This window comes from Haliotis cracherodii, unplaced genomic scaffold, assembly GCF_022045235.1.
Source record: "Haliotis cracherodii isolate W230 unplaced genomic scaffold, xgHalCrac1.p SCAF_3, whole genome shotgun sequence".
Taxonomy (NCBI): Eukaryota; Metazoa; Mollusca; class Gastropoda; order Lepetellida; family Haliotidae; genus Haliotis; species Haliotis cracherodii.
In genome coordinates, this window is record NW_027266286.1 from 42,298,714 (window position 1) to 42,318,213 (window position 19,500).

A 19,500-nucleotide genomic window follows, 5' to 3' on the forward strand; every position below is an offset into this window, starting at 1 on the left:
GTATATCCAATATGCTCTCCAGGTATTTCCTTCATCCAGTATGTTTCGACTATTTTCTATTCTATTTTCTATTCTACAGGTTCACAACATGCACGGCCAGCAACAGCAAGGGATGGCCTTCTCCACCAACAACACCCAGACGTCCTCCTCAGGCTCAACCTACATCAGATATTGACAGTCTGATACACAGTACATGATGCTGTGTAGTGGGAGCACATGAACAATACAAGCCAAATACACTTTGTGGTTCTCCCAGGTATCCTCGCCTGCTTCGGAAGGATTCGGAAAGAGGAGACTGATTTGCTGCTTGATAAATGATCGTGTAGTCCTACCTTATGTTGTTGTCTTTGGTTGTGGTACATAGTTCCACATTGATGGGCATTCTTACCATCAGGATCAGTTTGATATGCTGGGGTTATGTATATTTGTTGATTTCAAAGATCTAAATATTGTTTGGTACACTTTCACAAGCAGTAGAAACACACAGCCAAGTGTCATGTGTGCGTACTAGTTACAAAATGTGGTCACACTGGAAGAAAACCAAGGGTTCGATGATGAAATAATCCTGTAGTATTTTGATGGTAAGCAACTGTATACAGATTTCAACACGTAATTATGATTATATCAGAGGCCTTACTTTCAGGATATGTAACAACAGTTCTACATTTAAGGATACACTGAATTTGAATAAGAACTGTACAAGAATCATTGAAACAAAGTTGTCTCTTGTAGAACATTTTGTTGTGAGAAAGAGAATGGTATTGCTGAAAATTTGATCTGCCAGGGATATTGTTTTCTTGTATCTTACTCTTGATATGTGTTCAAAAATGTTTCTATATGATTTAAAACATCAGTTAATCTTGATAAAAAATAGTATTTGGTCCAAAAGTGAAGGGCTTTTGTGGAAAGGATATACTTCGTTAAATCAGGGTGGACAAGCATTTCTTGTGTTTGGGAGATGGTTCCATTTTGGACAGCTAGGCCACATTTTAAAAAATTTTATGTTTCACAGATTTATTCCAGCTTTTCCACACAAGGGCATTCAAAATGAAAATAAAAATAAATTGCTATATCAATCATTTATTTATATGAAAGCCTGTGAAACAAAAAATAAAAACTGTGGCCTTAGTTGATTAACCATGGCATTAATTCATATCACATCACATTAGCCACATATTAAAGTATCTTCTGAATGTTTTCTTCAACCTCTCCTGAGTCTGTCCCAGTTTTCATGCTTGTTTTGAGCATTACAATGTTACTTTGATGTGTGACTGTTTCGTATGGCAAAAGAGGTTGTTGTGGTAAACAATTTTGTGAAACCCTGCTTTAGACTTATTTCAATGGACATACAGTGAAACTGTTAGTCTGGAGACCATTCAAGAAACACCACCTTCTGGATCACCTTGATGAGAAGGTCTGTTTTAACATAAAAGACCAGAACTCCATGATTTCATAAGTCTGAAAATTCACAATCTGCATGGTGCATCTGCCCAGAAGGTAGTCTACTCTTCACCTAGCTGTCCACTGAATTTGAGAAACAATGAGCCGCTTACAGGGGGACTATGCTCCACCATGTGGTGCCAACATCTGGCTGTTATAGATGTAACAAGATTGGCATACTCACAATTTGATTTCGTAGACAAAGAAAGTCGCTTTTGAATGACTTGAATCAGACTTGCAAGGTTTGCCAATTGGCTTAAAACTAGTCCCCCTTGAAATTGTTCACGAGTAGGTTTCTGTCTACATATCATAAAAGGAAAGTGTTTTGTGTTATATGGTACAAGTGAAGAATGCAAAGTTCCGATTTTAGTTATTACTATTTTATGTTTCTTTGCTATCAGACAAACTTCTTGAAAGAGACAAGTTCTGATCAGAACTTCTGATTCTTGTTGTCTTATCATCTTAAGAGCTCGTTGGATAGCACAGTAGATATTGCTTTTCATACAGCTGAAGGATGTGATCTCCCAATCCATTAAAGGCTTCATCCTGTGCCTATTAGTCTCACAGATGATGCTGACTAATGACTTTATCTGGACAACTGTACACCTCCAATGCGATGAGTTTAGAACTTCTTTATTGTCCACGTGTTGTTCTGATTTTACACAAAATTGAACACCAGTGTTACTAGCTTCATTTGAAATATGAATAAATCAAATTGTAATGTTTAGCATTAAACCATTCATAAATATAATTTCTTACAAAAGTAAAGAGGCCATTTGAGAATGACGGCTGTTCAGATATGGCATTAAATGGCACACCAGGGTTACCATCATATATTTGAAAGTGAAGTTTGTCAAATTGTAATACTTGAGGTAAGACCATACTAAAAGAGGTCTTTTTGAAATGTAATTAAGAATATGTTGAGGATGAATTTGTATGAGTTTTTTCAAAGGATATGAACATGAGGGAGCAATTATCCACACTGTACCTCAGCTTTAACAAATAACCCTAATAGATAAATGAATTAGATTAATAGTGAAATGAACCATACCATAACTGTCGTATTTGATATAAATTATTATCCTTAACTTACTCTTAACTACTCAAGCCACAAACCCTCATGTTCAATTACATGCTAGATTGCACTTTTCTATTTTACATACGACAAACGTATGTTCATCACACCATGATTATGTGTTAAGTGCTACAGGGTTTTGGAGAGGCTTTATTGTTGTGAGGGAAGGGACCTGTGCAGGATTGTTCTTCATGGTGTGGAAATATGTGTCGGACACGATGAATCTGTACATACTAATAGGAATAAAGATGTATCAGATAGCTTTTGTGTTGTTGTCAGTTCTCTATCACTATAGACAGCAGATACAAATAAATCATGATACATGTATATATTTGTTATTGTATGATTCCGACTGTATCATATGTATGTGTTTTATGTCGCTTTGAAATAGTGGTGATACCAGATGTTCATGAAAAGGTGGCGTATCCTGCACATCGGTAGTAACATCACAAAAAATACAAAGACAAGTCTTCACAAGAACATATGGTACAAGTCAAAATAGGGGATTGCATCAGACATCATTTTGGTCATGGATGCCTCATATTTGTATTGTCCGATTATTTACAGACCGTGGTCATATTGCTGGAATATTCATGAGTGAGGCGTTAAACAACAATCAAGCAAGTAAGCATATTTGGAGATGTCCATGTGTCTGCGGTAACACTTTGAAAGCTTTACGAAAGCTTTCAATGCTGTAAGCAAGAACTTCAGAGCAAGAGTCCTATGACACTCTTTGAAATCTTCATAGAAAGAAGGGGCGGTCGGGTAGCCTAGTTGTTAAAGCGTTCGCTTGTCACACCGAAGACCCGGGTTCAATTCACGACATGGGTACAATGTGTGAAGCCCATTTCTGGTGTCCCCCACCGTGATATTGCTGGAATATTGATAAAAGTGGCGTAAAACCATACTCACTCACTCATTCATAGAAAGAGCATGGTCGATTGTACCTCGAATGATACAATCGGTAACATTGATATACTACTCGAAATTGACTAAGGATAACCACTTTCAAAGGTACTAGGTCATTTGCATCTATTGAAATAGCCAAGGACAGTATTTCGTGAAGACATGTTTAATGAACAATCGTCCGTTGTCATGTGCCACACAATGCCAACGAACCTCATGTGACCAATAATCAGAATGAGATTGTCTGACAAAATCTTAAACGTAAAAAATCACGAAAACAAATTCATTGTCAAAAATAAACAACCTCTCAGTAGCGCGTACCTCATTCTCCAATAAGTGTCTGGATGGTTGCCAAGGGACGATTGTCCCGCTCTTCAGTATTAAAGGGCATTGCCAAGGTCTTGTCGAGTTGCCGGATTGACAGTGCGGCTTGAGAGTGCGATCAGCTGCTCGGTAGGATTGAGGTCTAGTGACCAAGCTGACCACTCCATGAGAACAATAGTCTCTTGCTCAAAGTAGGCATCAGCGACCCTGGTACGATGAGGTCGTGCGTTATCGTCCATGAGGAAAGAGTCTGATCAAATTACACCAGCATACGGTCTTGCGTACACATCCAGAATGTCATCCCTGTAGCGCACGACTGTCATAGTGCCTGCTGTAGGACATGGAAATTGGTTCCTCCAGCTCAACTGACCCCTCCCCAAATCATGATTGAGCCCCTCTCCTGATTCTTGGTCTGTCCAACTGACGTGATTTTCAACCAATCCACAGTGTCTGCCTGTGATGTCGGATTAGTGGGATGCGAATGCCGTGACCGTAGACCAGCCTCACGGAGACGATTACGCACTGTCAAGAGAAGAAACGTTAACACCACTGGCGTTGTGCAGGTCATTTCTGAGGGTGGTGTCAGTCACAAAGTGATGACGTCTTAATGCAATCAGGAGAACCTGTCTTCCCGCTCTCTGGTTGAACGCTGTCGACCACCTGCATGTCGCTGGGAAGCTGATCCATACGTCGTATCGAGTCCATACCTTAATCACGCTATGGCTGGGTCAACACAACGTCACGTTGCAAAAGCCTTTGGTGTCAGTTTCAATCATGCCTATGCTCCTGCCTAATTCTTCGGGCGTCATACGACGTTGAGGGGGCATAAGTGCATTCAGTTGTTAGCAAATTTTGTTGTGCTCTCTGATAATGATGTGCAACGATACATCCAAACAGTTTTCAAGCACCTCGTGCACCATCTTGCCCATGACTGCATGCCTCTGTCCGTTCATCATGACAATGAGGTCCTGTGGGGTTATCCAATCATTGTGTACCGGGATATTTCTATCTTTATTTGTTGGGTGATTTTTTTATGTCATCAAAACTTGATCCTTAGCAAACCTTAAGTAGTATACTTGGAAATGATACATGTATAATATATGTATCATGTATCATGTCGTTATATGTATAAAAAAGACCCCCTGGCGAAATATTGCTTACTCAGCTGTATTGCTGATTCATATGCAAACCAGAGATACACCTTGGTCGTAAGTGCAATGCTTTTGATTCATAGATAAGTGGTTTCCGGTAAGGAGTCCCATGTCATTAGACCCAATATGGATGTTGGACAAAGGAACTTCGCCAGTTTAGAGTGTCATCTCCATATCTGCAGATGCGGTAGGGTAGCCAAGTTGTTGTATCGCTCGCTCGAAGGCCCAGATGAGATTGAAGACATGGATTCTGTGGGTAAAGCCTATTTGAAGTGCAACCACTCTGTCTGGAATACTTGCCAGACAACGCATGGTCATATACGATCTCTACTTTTGGAGGACATCGTCGAGCTGCAATATAAAGAGAGTGACAACAGCAACTATACATCGTTACCTTATTTCAGTGAGAAGTACAAGAGTCCCACAGAAGTGGAAACTCCACCCGTTTTTTACCTCACCTGACTGATTGTTAAGTGAGCATACCTTCTACAAGTTGATACCGGGTTAACGCACCCTTCCTCCAGCTGACATGAGTGGGAACCAGAAGGCATTTTGACCCAGGACATCATTTGGGATTGGGAAACACATGCCCAAATTATCCCACCAGCCACTTTAATAAGTAGGGAAATACATGACATGTGCAGTGAGACTTTATGCCCTATGCCTCTACCGTAATTTGGAAGTTAAAAGAACTTTGGTTTGATGGCCAATATCAGCCAATCACCTGCTTGATTATTTGTAGTTTATATAGTCGGAACCAGCTCTTACAAACGCAATACGACCAAAGAGGGTTGGTTCAGGACATAGAGAAGCAGAACTGCCTCAGGAATGACCATTCCAGTGGGCTTGACCTTCAATTAACTTAAGGCTGTACCATCAGTGGTCGATACTTTATCAAAGGGGCAGTTTAGTTCAAATGGTGAACAAACTTAACGATTGAACCTCACTGTGACCATCCACGTGGGTCCTTTTCGAACCTGGCCTCGCCATGAGTATGACATTCACAATGTTTCACTGACCTAACGAAACTACTTCGACAGTTTTTCGCGTTGTGACGTAAGTCATGTTTAGTCGACTATTTTATTACACCTTATAAATCGTATCGTAATCTACATGCTTGATCAGGTAAATGTCAAGGTTCTTATTGACGACAAACTTGAAAAGTAGATTTACAGCTCCCCGGTGATACCTGGAGGAAGGACTCAGAAGTATTCATAAATCATACATTGTAATCGCCAAAATTTCAAAATAAATGTTTCTCTAAATTAATATTAGCTTATTTTGAATCGGGTTTTATACATGAAATACAAATAGCATTGTTGTTGGTTTTGTGTTATTTATCCAGACAAGTCTCATGAATAAATACTGTTAACAGACTCCCAGGGTATGTTTCCAACCGCATACAGGATGTAAATGATAAGTCTGAACAAAGATTCAACTAATTCACGTAATAGTAAACAATATTATTTTGAGAAGGAACGTATGCTTTTCTTTGTCTTATTGCTTTAGCAGTTCTAGTTCTTATACAGACCGCCTCCGTGGTCTAGCGGATACAGCCGTAGAGCAGAAGGTCGGGATCGATCCACGGCTGCGTCATCCCAAAAAACGTTATAAGATGGTACTTGTTGTTACCCTGCCTGGCCAAGTTCATACAAACATTATACATTTTCCCTCTTTTGGAAGGAATTATTACTACCCTATAATTGTGTTTTGTTTCATTGGTTATAGATTCAGCAAAGGAGTGATATGTATTATTGTAATACATTAGGACTGATGCAGTTCCATGACAATAATTTTGAATATATTTCTAGATTGGTCACGAGCACCAAATAAAGCATTCCTATTTATGTATATTGAAACCGAAGGCAATAAAACAACATATCACACATTATCTAATCTAGTTGTCACTTTTACTTATTTACGATTATTTGAAAAAGAAATTGTATCCTGATACTGACTGAAACGGGTATTGGAAATGAGTAAACAAGTTGAATTATTATGTTGACACTTGTCAGTGCGTCGCGTTATATAAAGAGGTGTGCAGCGGGGTTGCTTCACACACCCAGTCTTTTCATTTACCCGGGCTACAAAAAGCACCTGTTTCACCATGCTGAATACTGTTCTTCTGGCTGCTGCTGTGGTCCTCACTGGTACGTCCCTTTGTACTTATTCTTTTTAAAACTAAGTACGGGCATAAACAGTGGTGGGTGAAGAAAAGGGACATGTAAAATTGTCAATAACTTTATTTCAGGTTAACCTTGTTAAATATTTCTTTTGATATAATGTCATTACAAAAGTCAATTTAGCAACTTCAACCTTCGTTTGTGATAAATGATATTCATCTGATCAGCATAACATAAAGAATATTGACCAAACCTTTTCCAAAAGTCAAAATAGAGAATTGCATCGGACATTTTTATCACTAATGCGTCAAATTTGAACATGTCCTCCTCCTATACATGATCTCTGTTACCATGATCAAACAACGTTTGTGTCAGAAATATACCTATACGTTGTTTTGTATGATTCCGCACAGGGTGATATGTTGACTGCATCACTGTTTCCCTGTTCGATTAGGACATGGGGGCAGCCTGGTGGTAAAAAGTGTTCGCTCATCGTGGCGAAAACATAGGCCCGACCCCCAACGTTGGTACACGGGGGGTTGCAGCCTTATCCCGGTGCCCCCTGCGGTGATATTTGTTTAATGTAGTCATACAGTAAACTACGCTTATAACGAGCTACGGTTATAACGAAATAAAATTAGTGGTCCCTTTTAGTTCGTTATAACCGTAGAGTGTAACGCATTATTATTCGTTTCGGCGGACCCGTGGGTGCTTGAACTGGACAATGTAGTCTATGTATATTAGAACATTTCTAATACAACGTGTTTATTTGCAGTTTGTGCCGCTGACGAGTGTCTGAGACCATGTCCGAGAAATTTGAGCCCCGTCTGTGCAACGTTCATCAAGTCCTATGGGAATGAATGTATGATGAAGGCTGACGCCTGCAGGTGAGCTACCGTAGCGAGGAGTGTTGAGCCGGTTGCTATGTTAATCTGTAAACAATCGTTGGCAAAACCCTGAACTGTAAATGCATAAACCAGAAGCGCTGATACAGATGTTATTTTACATAGGCGTGCACAGCTTTTTTATGTCTTAAAATGGTTGTATGAACAGTTGAAATAAAATATGGAAGGTACATGAGTACAAATACTTAATTCGGGAAAATATTAATTGATATGATTGTTGACATCATGACACCAAATTATTCCGTTGCATGTTTCTGTACATAAACGTGATCAGTTTCTCAAAGCGAGCGAGGGGCTCACCTTCCTCTGGTTCACGGTTGACGTTCGGGTATCGAGAAGATTGTGATCTCTGTGTGAGAGGCTATTGTCATGGACTGCATCCATGGGCTTAGTAATAAGAGCGAACGCATATTCCGTCAAAATTCGTCCTTTCATACAGACTGTTCTCATATACGCAGTACCACCAAATGTGTGTGTGTATTTTCAGCCTGGCCAAGCAAGGCGTCCATCTCGTGACTAAGACGAACTCCGAGTGCAACTGTGATAGGGCGTGTCCCTTCCTCCTTAACCCCATCTGTGCCACGGACGGCATCACATACGACAACGAGTGTCTCATGGGCGTGGCAGCGTGCAAGTAAGTGCTGCCTACATTACCGTATTGATCCAATAATGGAATTGTTGTTTTTTCAAACATTGTTTTCGTAATAATGTATGTTAAGATGGCAGAATCTCTAATTATCATCATCATCATCATCATCATAATCATTATTATTATTATTATTATTATTATTATTATTACAGGCAAAACAAGTGGCTGGAAGTGGAGAGCGCCGGATCATGTCCAGCCGAGAACTGATGACCACATTGTCAGACATAGCTGTGGCGCTGATGCAAGAATACATTTAAGGGTTATAATTTACGGTTAATTCTAAAGGTTAATTCCACATTGATAGTGGAGAGGTTATGGTTTAATCATGATAGGTTATGTGACAATGTATATAATTAATTCATACATGTTAACCGATGTTTCTGTTTCTTGAAAGGTAATAAAAATATTGATCTAAACAAACGTGTTTCTTATGGATGTGTTTTGACAGTGAGAGGTCAAGTATGTCCGAGCTAACCCTGTGATTACATTTTGTTTGTTTGTTGTTTAACGCCGCACTAAAAATATTCCAGCTGAATGACGGCGGTCTGTAAATAAATCGAATAATATATCGACTAGACCATTCAGTGACTGACACCATTAGCATCGATATACGCAATTGGGATGCCATGACATACATCAACCAAGTCAGTGAGTCTGACCACCCGATATCGGCAGTCGTCTCTTACGACAGGCATGGGTTGCTGAAGAACTTTGTGATTACAAATGCTTGCAGGGCATATAGACAAATTCACACATCAGAATTTTTTAGGTCATTCTTTATATGTCAGATTTATTAATGCTTCTCGTCGGATATACGAGGCGATTTACCTCTATTTTGGAATCTGACACCGTAGTGTAGTGGATAGAGGGTATGACCGGAGAGCGGAAGTTCGGTGGTATGAACATCTGGCCGCGTCATACCAATATATGGTACATGGTGCCCTGCCTGTCGCTCGACATTAAGGGGATAAAACAAGGCCTGGACAGCTAGGAGTGAGTATACTGCATCTAAGTGGGGTGTCCATGTTAAACTGCGGTATGTCATCTCAGTAGGCTAACTCGCACTATAAAACCGGCATTAATATGAACAGACACACTCACACACGCACACAGGCACGGTATCAACCTGTTCATGACTGGATTGATTAAAGACAATCATACTCTCCTAGAAGATGTACAACACTACCAGCATAGTCCATCATAAGTACTTCCTGACCCTGGTCCACTGCTACAGTTTGTCCAGCAGGTTCACGACTATGATATGCCAGTTTCACCTACGCGGGAGACTGTTCCCTCTATGATGGACCAATTTCCTCTCCGCGGGAGACTGTTCCCTCTTGATAAGTTGGACGTCGTCAAAGATGTTGGGATGGCAAGTGTTCAGGGAATTAATCATTTACAGACCGCCGTCATATAGCTGGAATATTGCTGAGTGCGGCGTTAAACAAGAAACTTAGTCAACGATGGAAATCGCATATAAAAAAAACGTATAATATGTTACCGACTTCAATCAATCAATCAATCAATCTTTATTTCAAGTACTGAAAAGGCCATAGGCCTATAGTACATATATACATACAGTAGCAATGGGTGCAATAGGAATTACATATATCGTAACAAAATATCACATCTATACCGACTTCATATTCATACGTTTCTTAAACGTAACTGGTGAAAATTAAAAGTTTATTACATGAAGGTTCATGGTATAGGAGAACGAGGATTTTTCGTCTGTCTGAAATTTTACAAGCCACGGAAATAAGCGGCTGCAGCTTTTTCGAAAGCTATGTATTGGGCACCCCACGAGTTCAACTGGCCACATATAGCAGGGTATGGTCTATATCGGCTGCACAATCTGAACACAACCCGCCCTGGAATTATGCGTTCTATATAGTCCCTGAAATAAAGTTATACATAAGGTTGAATAAAAGTTGGTTTGGTTGGTTCGTTGTTTAACGCCACACTCAGCTATATTCCAGCTATATGACGGCGGTCTGTAAATAATCGAGTCTGGACCAGACAGTCCAGTGATTGATATCACGACCATCGATCCACGCAATTGGGATCGATGACATGCATCAACCAAGACAGCGAGCCAGACCACCCGATCCCGTTAGTCGCCTTTTACGACAAGCATCGTTACCTTTTACGGCATGCATGGGTTGCTGAAGACCCGGAATCTTCACGGGTCTAAATAAAAGTTACTTTATAAGGGAATCCTGGAGTATTAAGGAACCCTAGAACCGAGGTTGGTCTGGATCTAGACTGAGTTAAGAAGGGGGTGGGGGGAAATGAAATGGGAATGGTTATTATATTTAATTCTCCGTGGAATTGTGCGGGGACTGAACTAGGAGACTGGATGCCCAAACCCAAGAATGACATAAAGTCCCTGAGTGTTTAATACTGGGTATTTGTCATCCCAAAACACACTCGCGTAATAACCTCTACATATTGAATTATTTGTTGGTGTCAACTAAAGAACTATGGATATCACGGATTTTATTATATGAAATAAAAATAAAATTGTAAAATAAAAGAGTTGTACCGCATGAGAGAGGATTGAGTTGTACCGCATGAGAGAGGATTGAGTTGTACCGCATGAGAGAGGATTGAGTTGTACTGCATGAGAGAGGATTGAGTTGTACCGCATGAGAGGGGATTGAGTTGTACCGCATGAGAGAGGATTGAGTGACGTACCGCATGAGAGAGGACTGAGTTGTACCGCGTGAGAGAGGATTGAGTGACGTACCGCATGAGAGAGGATTGAGTGACGTACCGCATGAGAGAGGATTGAGTGTCGTACCGCATGAGAGAGGATTGAGTGACGTACCGCATGAGAGGGGAGTGAGTTGTACCGCATGAGAGGGGATTGAGTTGTACCGCATGAGAGAGGATTGAGTGACGTACCGCATGAGAGGGGATTGAGTTGTACCGCATGAGAGAGGATTGAGTTGTACCGCATGAGAGAGGACTGAGTTGTACCGCATGGGAGAGGATTGAGTTGTACCGCATGAGAAAGGATTGAGTGACGTACCGCATGAGAGAGGACTGAGTTGTACCGCATGAGAGAGGATTGAGTTGTACCGCATGAGAGAGGATTGAGTGACGTACCGCATGAGAGAGGATTGAGTGTCGTACCGCATGAGAGAGGATTGAGTTGTACCGCATGAGAGAGGATTGAGTGACGTACCGCATGAGAGAGGATTGAGTTGTACAGCATGAGAGAGGATTGAGTTGTACCGCATGAGAGAGGATTGAGTGACGTACCGCATGAGAGGGGATTGAGTTGTACAGCATGAGAGGGGATTGAGTTGTACAGCATGAGAGAGGACTGAGTTGTACCGCATGGGAGAGGATTGAGTTGTACCGCATGAGAAAGGATTGAGTGACGTACCGCATGAAAGAGGACTGAGTGACGTACCGCACGAGAGAGGATTGAGTGACGTACCGCATGAGAAAGGATTGAGTGACGTACCGCATGAGAGAGGATTGAGTTGTGTCGCATGAGTGAGTGAGTGAGTGAGTGAGTATGGTTTAACGCCGCTTTTAGAAATATTCCAGCAATATCACGGCGGGGGACACCAGAAATGGGCTTCACACATTGTACCCATTTCGGGAATCGAACCCGGGTCTTCGGCGTGACGAGCGAACGCTTTAACCACTAGGCTACCCGACCGCCCCGTGTCGCATGAGAGACAGGTGCAAGTGGGTTGGGTTTAACGCAGCTTTCAAATTATTTCAGTTATACCACGAAGTAAATTAGGTAATGCGAGAAAAGACCAGATCTAGTGAAACCCGGATGTATGGTTCTGACGGACAAGAAACATAATCGGGGCAGATTTTGAACGACCGATGGGCACATATCGTCACAGCAGGTACACGGTACTGCGCAGGCAAATACTGCGACGTCGACCACATCGTCCATCAGGGTCCCAGTATGATTGAAGGTCGTTATCTATGATCTATGTTATACACAGCAGGAAAACACACGTACAGTGCCAGCATGTTCGCTGCACCCTCTGATCTCTGGAGGATAGACGTCAAGTGCTTCATGTACTTCAAACTTGAAAGTGCAATTTACAACGCTCCTGGGATGCTGTAGGGGTATTCATAAATTTCTTAATATCAAAGAGGCTACATTGTGTGCTGTGCTTATGTAGTAAGAGCTTTAACACATTGTAATACACGTATAGCATTATGTGCTTTAGTTAACCTGAGTGAGTGAGTGAGTGAGTGAGTGAGTGAGTTGGGTTTAACGCCGCTTTTAACAGTATTCCAGTCATATCACGGCGTGTCAGCTCAATGTGGGAGGAAAGCCCGAAGTGATGCACGTCTTAGACGTTTACCAATTCGGTGAAACCCACGAGCACGGGTATGGTGCTGACAAACCTAGAAACATAATCAGGGCGAACCGGGATTCGAACCCACAATCATAGGTTTCTGGCGTGCCCTAGGGACGCAACTCTGCACAGCGAATCGCAGCGCCTTAGGCGACTGGGCCTACTGTGCCCCGTAGTTAACCTGACTATGCCCACATCGTTCCGATATAACTTGGAGACATGGCCGGACGGTAGGCATGTTATACTTTACTTAGCCGTGTGTACATGTCTGAAGTGATATTGTCATTTGACATACGTTGTGTTTGACGTTGGATGTTGGGTGGATTAGTGAGAGAGCAAGTTATTAGCTATTCGCTGCGGCATTCTTGACAGATTGATAGTAGTGAGTGAATGAGTGATTATTTTTTAACACGGCATCAGCATTGATTAGCAATATAAAGCGGCGAGTGTTAGAATGAAATATGAAGTCTTAAAGAAGTTATGACAAATACCCCGGGCCCATTCACCGACACAGCTTCGTTTCGGAAGTGACGTCACCACCATTATGGGCGGCTAATTTTAGCTTTTGTAGCGAAAGGCTCCAGGGCATCCATTAAAGATGAACATACAGTCAAACCTCGTTGAGTCGAACTCGTTGGGACCTTGAAAAAGGTTCGAGTTTTCAGGTGTCCGAGACATCAGGGGAATTTTATGCCTAATTTGGACAACCGGTAATTCGACACATCCAAGTTCGACACAACCAGGTCCTACAGTATAATACACTGGATAACTTAGGAGGATCAGATTCAACGACAGTTATTTGCATCGTTATTAATTGAACTTGTTACCTAAACTTCAGAAACCTACCTAAAACATGACCCGTGAAAATCCGGGGTAGAATAGGTCTTCAGCAACCCATGCTTGCCGTAAAAGGCGACCATGCTTGTCGTAAGGGGCGACTAACGGGATCGGGTGGTCAGGCTCGCTGACTTGGTTGATGCATGTCATCGTATCCAAAATGCGTGGATCGATGCTCGTGATGTCCATCACTGGTTTGTCTGGTCCAGATTCGATTATTTACAGACTACTGGAATATTGCTGGAATAGTGCAGCATTAAACAGAAAACAAACAAACAAACATAAAACATTATGTATGTATAGCATAACGTGCGACTAGACTATAACACTACTCATGTCTAAGTACCTATCAGATAACCTTGTTTAGATATAATCATGTTGATCGTGATCACAATTTACGATTTGGTTACTTTAAAAACGGGGGCCTGATACTGACTGAAACAGGGTTAAGCTAACGAAAGATAAAAAAAAGTTGAATTATAATGTTGACACGTCGCGTTTAACATAAAGAGGTATGCAGCAGGGTCGCTAATTATATTAATCAGATCTTCTTTTAAAACAAAAGGGTTAATAAGATATCCAAAACAATATAACAGTTTGGCTTTATTTTTGTATTCGGAAATGGCCAATACTAGTCGCTTTTGATGTACAGAAATTAAAATTAATATGCTTTTCTGAATGCTTCTCTCATTCGTACCGAGCATTTAGTAGCCTCGACGGTGACTGGCTTACTGGAAAGTAATAAGTCCATTGGAGGTGTCCTCAGATCTTGACGCAGAGAGTTGTCGCATCGGAGTAAAATACCTGGTATTAAAGAACTTGCTGCAGACCTATTCTTCCCTTCCTTCTGTGACCCACACAGTACCGCCCTTCTGTGATCTGCACGTGTGCGTTGTGTCAGGGTGATGAACATTAATGTGAGTAACAATATCAACGAATGAGATGAGATTCAAAACGAGAAGTAGTATTGTAATCTGGACATACAATGACACAAGACCAGCTGATGTAGGATGTATTCAATTTGCCAAAATAAATATCGTTAATAGAAATATTGTGTGTACTGTTAATTCCATCTGTTATTGTGATTGTGATTCGACATTAAGTAATAACTCACGCACTTGTCACGCAGAAATCAAAACATAACTTACTTCACACATTAATTAGCTCACGAGAACCACGGCGTCCGAAAGGACACATTCAATTTGATTGTCCACAGTTGTTACCGCTGAGTGGCTGACGCCGTGTCCGATGATGGACAACCATTCACGAATCACGATCACCAAAAGCTGTGGGAATAAATGTATGATGTAGGCTGTCGCCTGCAGGTGAGCTACCGCAGCGAGTTGTTTGTGTCATCTATGTCATGCTATTGACAATTATGGACAAAACCGGGGATACGGGTGACCAATCGTATAACGCGCCGCGAGTTGCGTCCCTTGGGTACGCCAGAAAACTAAGATCGAGGGTTTGAATCCCTGTTCACTCCAATTATGTTTCTATGTTTGTCTGCGCCATACCCGCGCTCGTTGATTCCACCAAACTGGTAAACATCTAAGACCTGCATCGCTCTGGGCTTTCCGCCCACATCACATCACAGCTGATGATGTAACGTGAATACTGTTCAACGCAGCGTTAAATCCAACTAATTGACAACTGAACCCCGAGCTTATATATGTATAAATCTTCAGGTCGGTTGACGGTTATCGATAAACTTACTTAGTGTCGATAACAAGCCAAACAACACGTGAAACAAAAGGGGTTAATTTATCTGCGGACAAATCTTAAACGTAAACACCATTGGGATATAACACTACTGATATATAGACATGATTGTGACCTGAGGTTATTGGCATGGGTTGTGTCCATTGATGCAGTAGCTGACAAAGATGGACTCCGAGTGCAGCTGTGACAGGGCGCGTCCCTTCCTTCTCAATTAACTCCATCTGTGCCACGGCATCACATACGACAACGAGTGTCTCATGGACGTGGCAGCATGCAAGTCAGTGCTGCCATAGATTGTCGTGTTGATGAAACAATGGCATAGCGTTGATGAACAAAGCAACGACGTCACAAATGGTTTCATTGTATGTGTTCATAGGTTCAATGACGATGAGAGTGCAACACGAGCTGCTCGCTTAAATTGATTAAATGTGTCTCGGTATACCAACCAACCATTAACTGCTAAGCAGCATGCTGTGCCAGAAACCTATCACGTACCAAACAACCTATTGTCAAGCACCATACCCGTGGTCGTTGGTTTCACCGAAGTGGTGAACGTATGAGACCTGTACCACTTTAGGCTTTCCTCCCACATTAAGCTGACACGCCGTGATGTAATGTTCAAGTGGGGTTAAAGCAAACTCACTCAGTCAGTCATTGTTTGAGATGTAAATTTGAACAAAATGTATTTTGGTAAAATTTTCAAATACGCATGTCGTATGTTGGTCTCCTGAAACTTATGCTTGTACAAAGCGACGAAATGAATCGGGCGGTCAGGATCCGTGACGTGGTTGATTACACGTCTTGTATCTTAGACGACGTGTGATGGTGGTGATAATATCGATCGCTTATCGATTAGTTACAGGCTGCCAATATGTAGCGTAAATAGTTCTGTGTGCTGCGTTAAACAAAAAACTTTACATTAATGTGTCAGTTGGCAGCTAGTAATACACGCATTACTGGTATCAAGCAGACACTGACCTGGGTAGTCGCCCCTTAGTCACTAGGATCCGCTCATCTATGATCCAGGATTTGCCATCACCATACCCGTGATCAAGAGTGTCATCACAATTGGGCATTCTGACACACTAAGCAGACACTGACCTGGGTAGTCGCCCCTAAGTCGCAAGGATCCGCTCATCGTTTATGATCCAGGATTTGCTATAACCATACCCGTGATTGAGAATGTCACCACAATTGGGCATTCTGACACACTAAGCTGACACGCCTTGATACAGCAGAAATACTGCGCAGATCAACATTGAAACCGACTCTCTCACTACTAGTGGTATTATAATATCTATGTTTCTGTATCTACTATTTCAGACAGAACAAGTGATTGGAGATCAAGAGCTGTGGTCAGTGTCTGTCCGAGAACTGAAGAGAGATGTCCAGTAGGGATGGCGTCCGTCGATGCAAGATAGGAATATATATCTACTTGAATTTCATAGGTTCAAAAGTTTAAAGATAGTCTTACATAATGTTAGCTTCAAAGTCAGTCGGTTTAAGTGACACTCAATGCTAACCAGACTGTACGTGTTTAATACCAGTAAATGTTGGTCATCACCTTGAAGATTTTATGAAACGCAGTGGTCTCGAAAGGTTTGACGCTGCTTTCATGCGCGCTTGTACTCGTCCGGGCTTATGCTGGCTTTATAGTGCTTTAATGAGAAACCATTAAAATGGAGTGAGTGAGTGGGTATGTTTTTACGCCGTTTTTAACATTATTCCAATGATATCCCAATTGAGGCATCAGAAAATGGCTACACATATGTGTAAACATGTGGGGGAGCGAACCCGGGTCTTTGGTATGACGAGCGAACGCCGTAATCGCTTGACTAACCCACCGCCCCAGTTTATAAAGATACCCACAGAATACAATCCGACAGTCCTTGTTTTATCCCTTTTATTTATGATAGTGCGACTGCGAGACCCTTGTCTTCATCTTTTTCATTAACGCCAGTAAGTGTTGTACGCCGCTTTTACCGTAGTTCCAGCAATATCAGACCAGTCACATCAAAAATAGGCTCCACACAATGACCATTTAAGGAATAAAACCTTGGCTCTCAGCATGACAAGCGAACGATTTAACCACAAGGCTACCTACCATCATCGGGGAAGAGCAAGAGCAAGAATGCGTTTCACATAGCTCTTCCATGGGATTCAAACCCTTGTCTGGGAGAGAACGCCAAACCCACTTGGCTAACCAACGATCCTTAGGGTTAGTGAGGATGGTTTTACGTCGCCTTTACACACAATTCCATCCCTTATCACGAATACAAGTGTGTTAATTATCCTTGAGTCCCATCGCCCTTTTTGTTTTATTTCAGTGTAACATACAATAGTTCATATGGTTCTGGGGCGGTGGGGTACAGCCTAGTGGTTAAAGCGTTTGCTCGTCACGCCGAAGGCCCGGGCTCAATTCCTTACGTGGAGAAAAAATGTGTGGAGCCCATTTCTCGTGTCCCCCGCCGTGCTATTGCTGGAATATTTCTAGAAGTAGCGTAAAACCCAACTCACTCACTTACAACATAACAGGACACTGGTGTTTCGCAGTAATCGACTGCTCTACATATAATTTTGAATTATTTTGAACTATCTCTTCACATAATTTTGAATTATGACGCTCATTATTTTTCAAATTTTAAATGACAGTTATTCATGAAGTGCGTGTCTTTGATGTCGCGGTTCAATTTGAATGTTATGTAGTTGTAATTTTCATATTTTGCATCAAGGTGACATTGGAAATCGTTTCCATATACTGGATGTCGACTCAACCCTCAGTCGACTGTCATAACTGTGTAATGTCATGAAAATTAAATATTTACGCCGAAGTATCATTGAAAGGCCTACTAATTGAGCGACATCCTCCGTGGTATAGTGGATATAGCGTCTGCCCGGTTAGCGGGAGGTCAGTGGTTCGATCCTCGGCCGCGACATACAAAATGTCGTTAAAAGATATCATTCGGCATAAAGGCGGTTAAAACAAGCAATGGTCGGCTCGAAGTCAGTATAATATGTCTGAGTGGGATATCCATGTCAAACTATAACAGTTTTTCAGTTGTCTGGCATTATAAAACCGGCATTAGCTCGGACTTAGTACCACAAGCACGCACGTCGCTATAGAAGTGCAATTATCTTGAGCGACGTTAAACCCCATTCCACAAGTCCACCATGTACAATATATATCTGAAAAATATGTGCCGATTATAGAACTCGGTTTTTAAACCCAATTTGTCCGACTGCTTTCTGGTTTAAATCGTATTTTATGACCCCTTCTTTTGATGCGATTGTAACAGTGGCTTATGCTCCTAAAGTGCTGTTGACAGGACAATGGAGGGAGTCGACATATTTTATGAGAGCTTCTCTTGCTTGTCATGCGAGGCGAGCAAGAGAGATGACAGCTCGACCATGCTGTGTATAATATAATAGCTCCATTGTCTTATGATAAGCACCCTGTGACAATCGTCTGTTGTGATACATTCGCTCCATGCTTGGTACTCCCACAGCAGATAGTGTTCAGCGAACAACTGGTCTCCGTGTCCTGTTCTGTCATCAAACACGACCCATCGGTGTCCCTGCACATCGTGACCCGTGAAGATTCCTGGGTAGAATAGGTCTTCAGCAACCCATGCTTGCCGTAAGAGGTGGCTATGCTTGTCGTAAAAGGCGACTAACGGGATCGTGTGGTCAGGCCCGCTGACTTGGTTGATGCATGTCATCCATCCCAATTGCGTGGATCGATGCGAATGATATTAATCACTGGATTGCCTGGGCCCATATATGGTCTCTGCTGGTCCAGACTCGATTATTTACAGATCGCCGTCATATATTGGAATATTGCTGAGTGCGGCGTTAAACAACAAACCAACAAACCAACCCAGCACATCGTAGCCAGACTGTGTGATTTGCCGACATTTTCAGGATGCTTCTTCATATAATCGTTATTCCATCAAATAAGACACGTAGGAAAGTTTTTAGGAGATGCATATAGACTATTCAACTTTTGATAGCAGTATTCGGTATTTGGT

General features: G+C 41.8%; 2 protein-coding genes across 8 annotated transcripts in view; both read left to right on the forward strand.

Moving 5' to 3' along the window:
- The window catches only part of LOC139473548 (cyclin-dependent kinase 8-like), a 32,600-nt gene extending 29,829 nt beyond the window's left edge, over positions 1-2,771 (forward strand). For all 7 annotated transcript variants that reach the window (XM_071256193.1, XM_071256192.1, XM_071256195.1 and 4 more), the window contains one exon: positions 80-2,771. In XM_071256193.1, the coding sequence (XP_071112294.1) occupies positions 80-197 (118 nt within the window). In that variant the 3' untranslated portion in view covers positions 198-2,771. The remainder of the gene's footprint in view (positions 1-79) is intronic.
- A 4,199-nt stretch (positions 2,772-6,970) lies between these two features.
- Positions 6,971-8,957, forward strand: LOC139475938 (four-domain proteases inhibitor-like). Its single transcript, XM_071259153.1, has 4 exons — positions 6,971-7,046; positions 7,795-7,906; positions 8,412-8,558; positions 8,726-8,957. The coding sequence occupies exons 1-4, from the start codon at positions 7,004-7,006 to the stop codon at positions 8,778-8,780; spliced, it is 357 nt and encodes a 118-aa protein (XP_071115254.1). The 5' UTR covers positions 6,971-7,003; the 3' UTR covers positions 8,781-8,957.
- Positions 8,958-19,500: the final 10,543 nt, after the last annotated feature.

Coding starts and splice junctions, on each gene's coding strand:
- LOC139475938 (XM_071259153.1), top strand. CDS start 7,004: ATGCTGAATACTGTTCTTCTGGCTGCTGCTGTGGTCCTCACTG. Junction 7,047..7,794: donor TGCTGCTGTGGTCCTCACTG/GTACGTCCCTTT, acceptor GTTTATTTGCAG/TTTGTGCCGCTGACGAGTGT. Junction 8,559..8,725: donor ATGGGCGTGGCAGCGTGCAA/GTAAGTGCTGCC, acceptor TTATTATTACAG/GCAAAACAAGTGGCTGGAAG.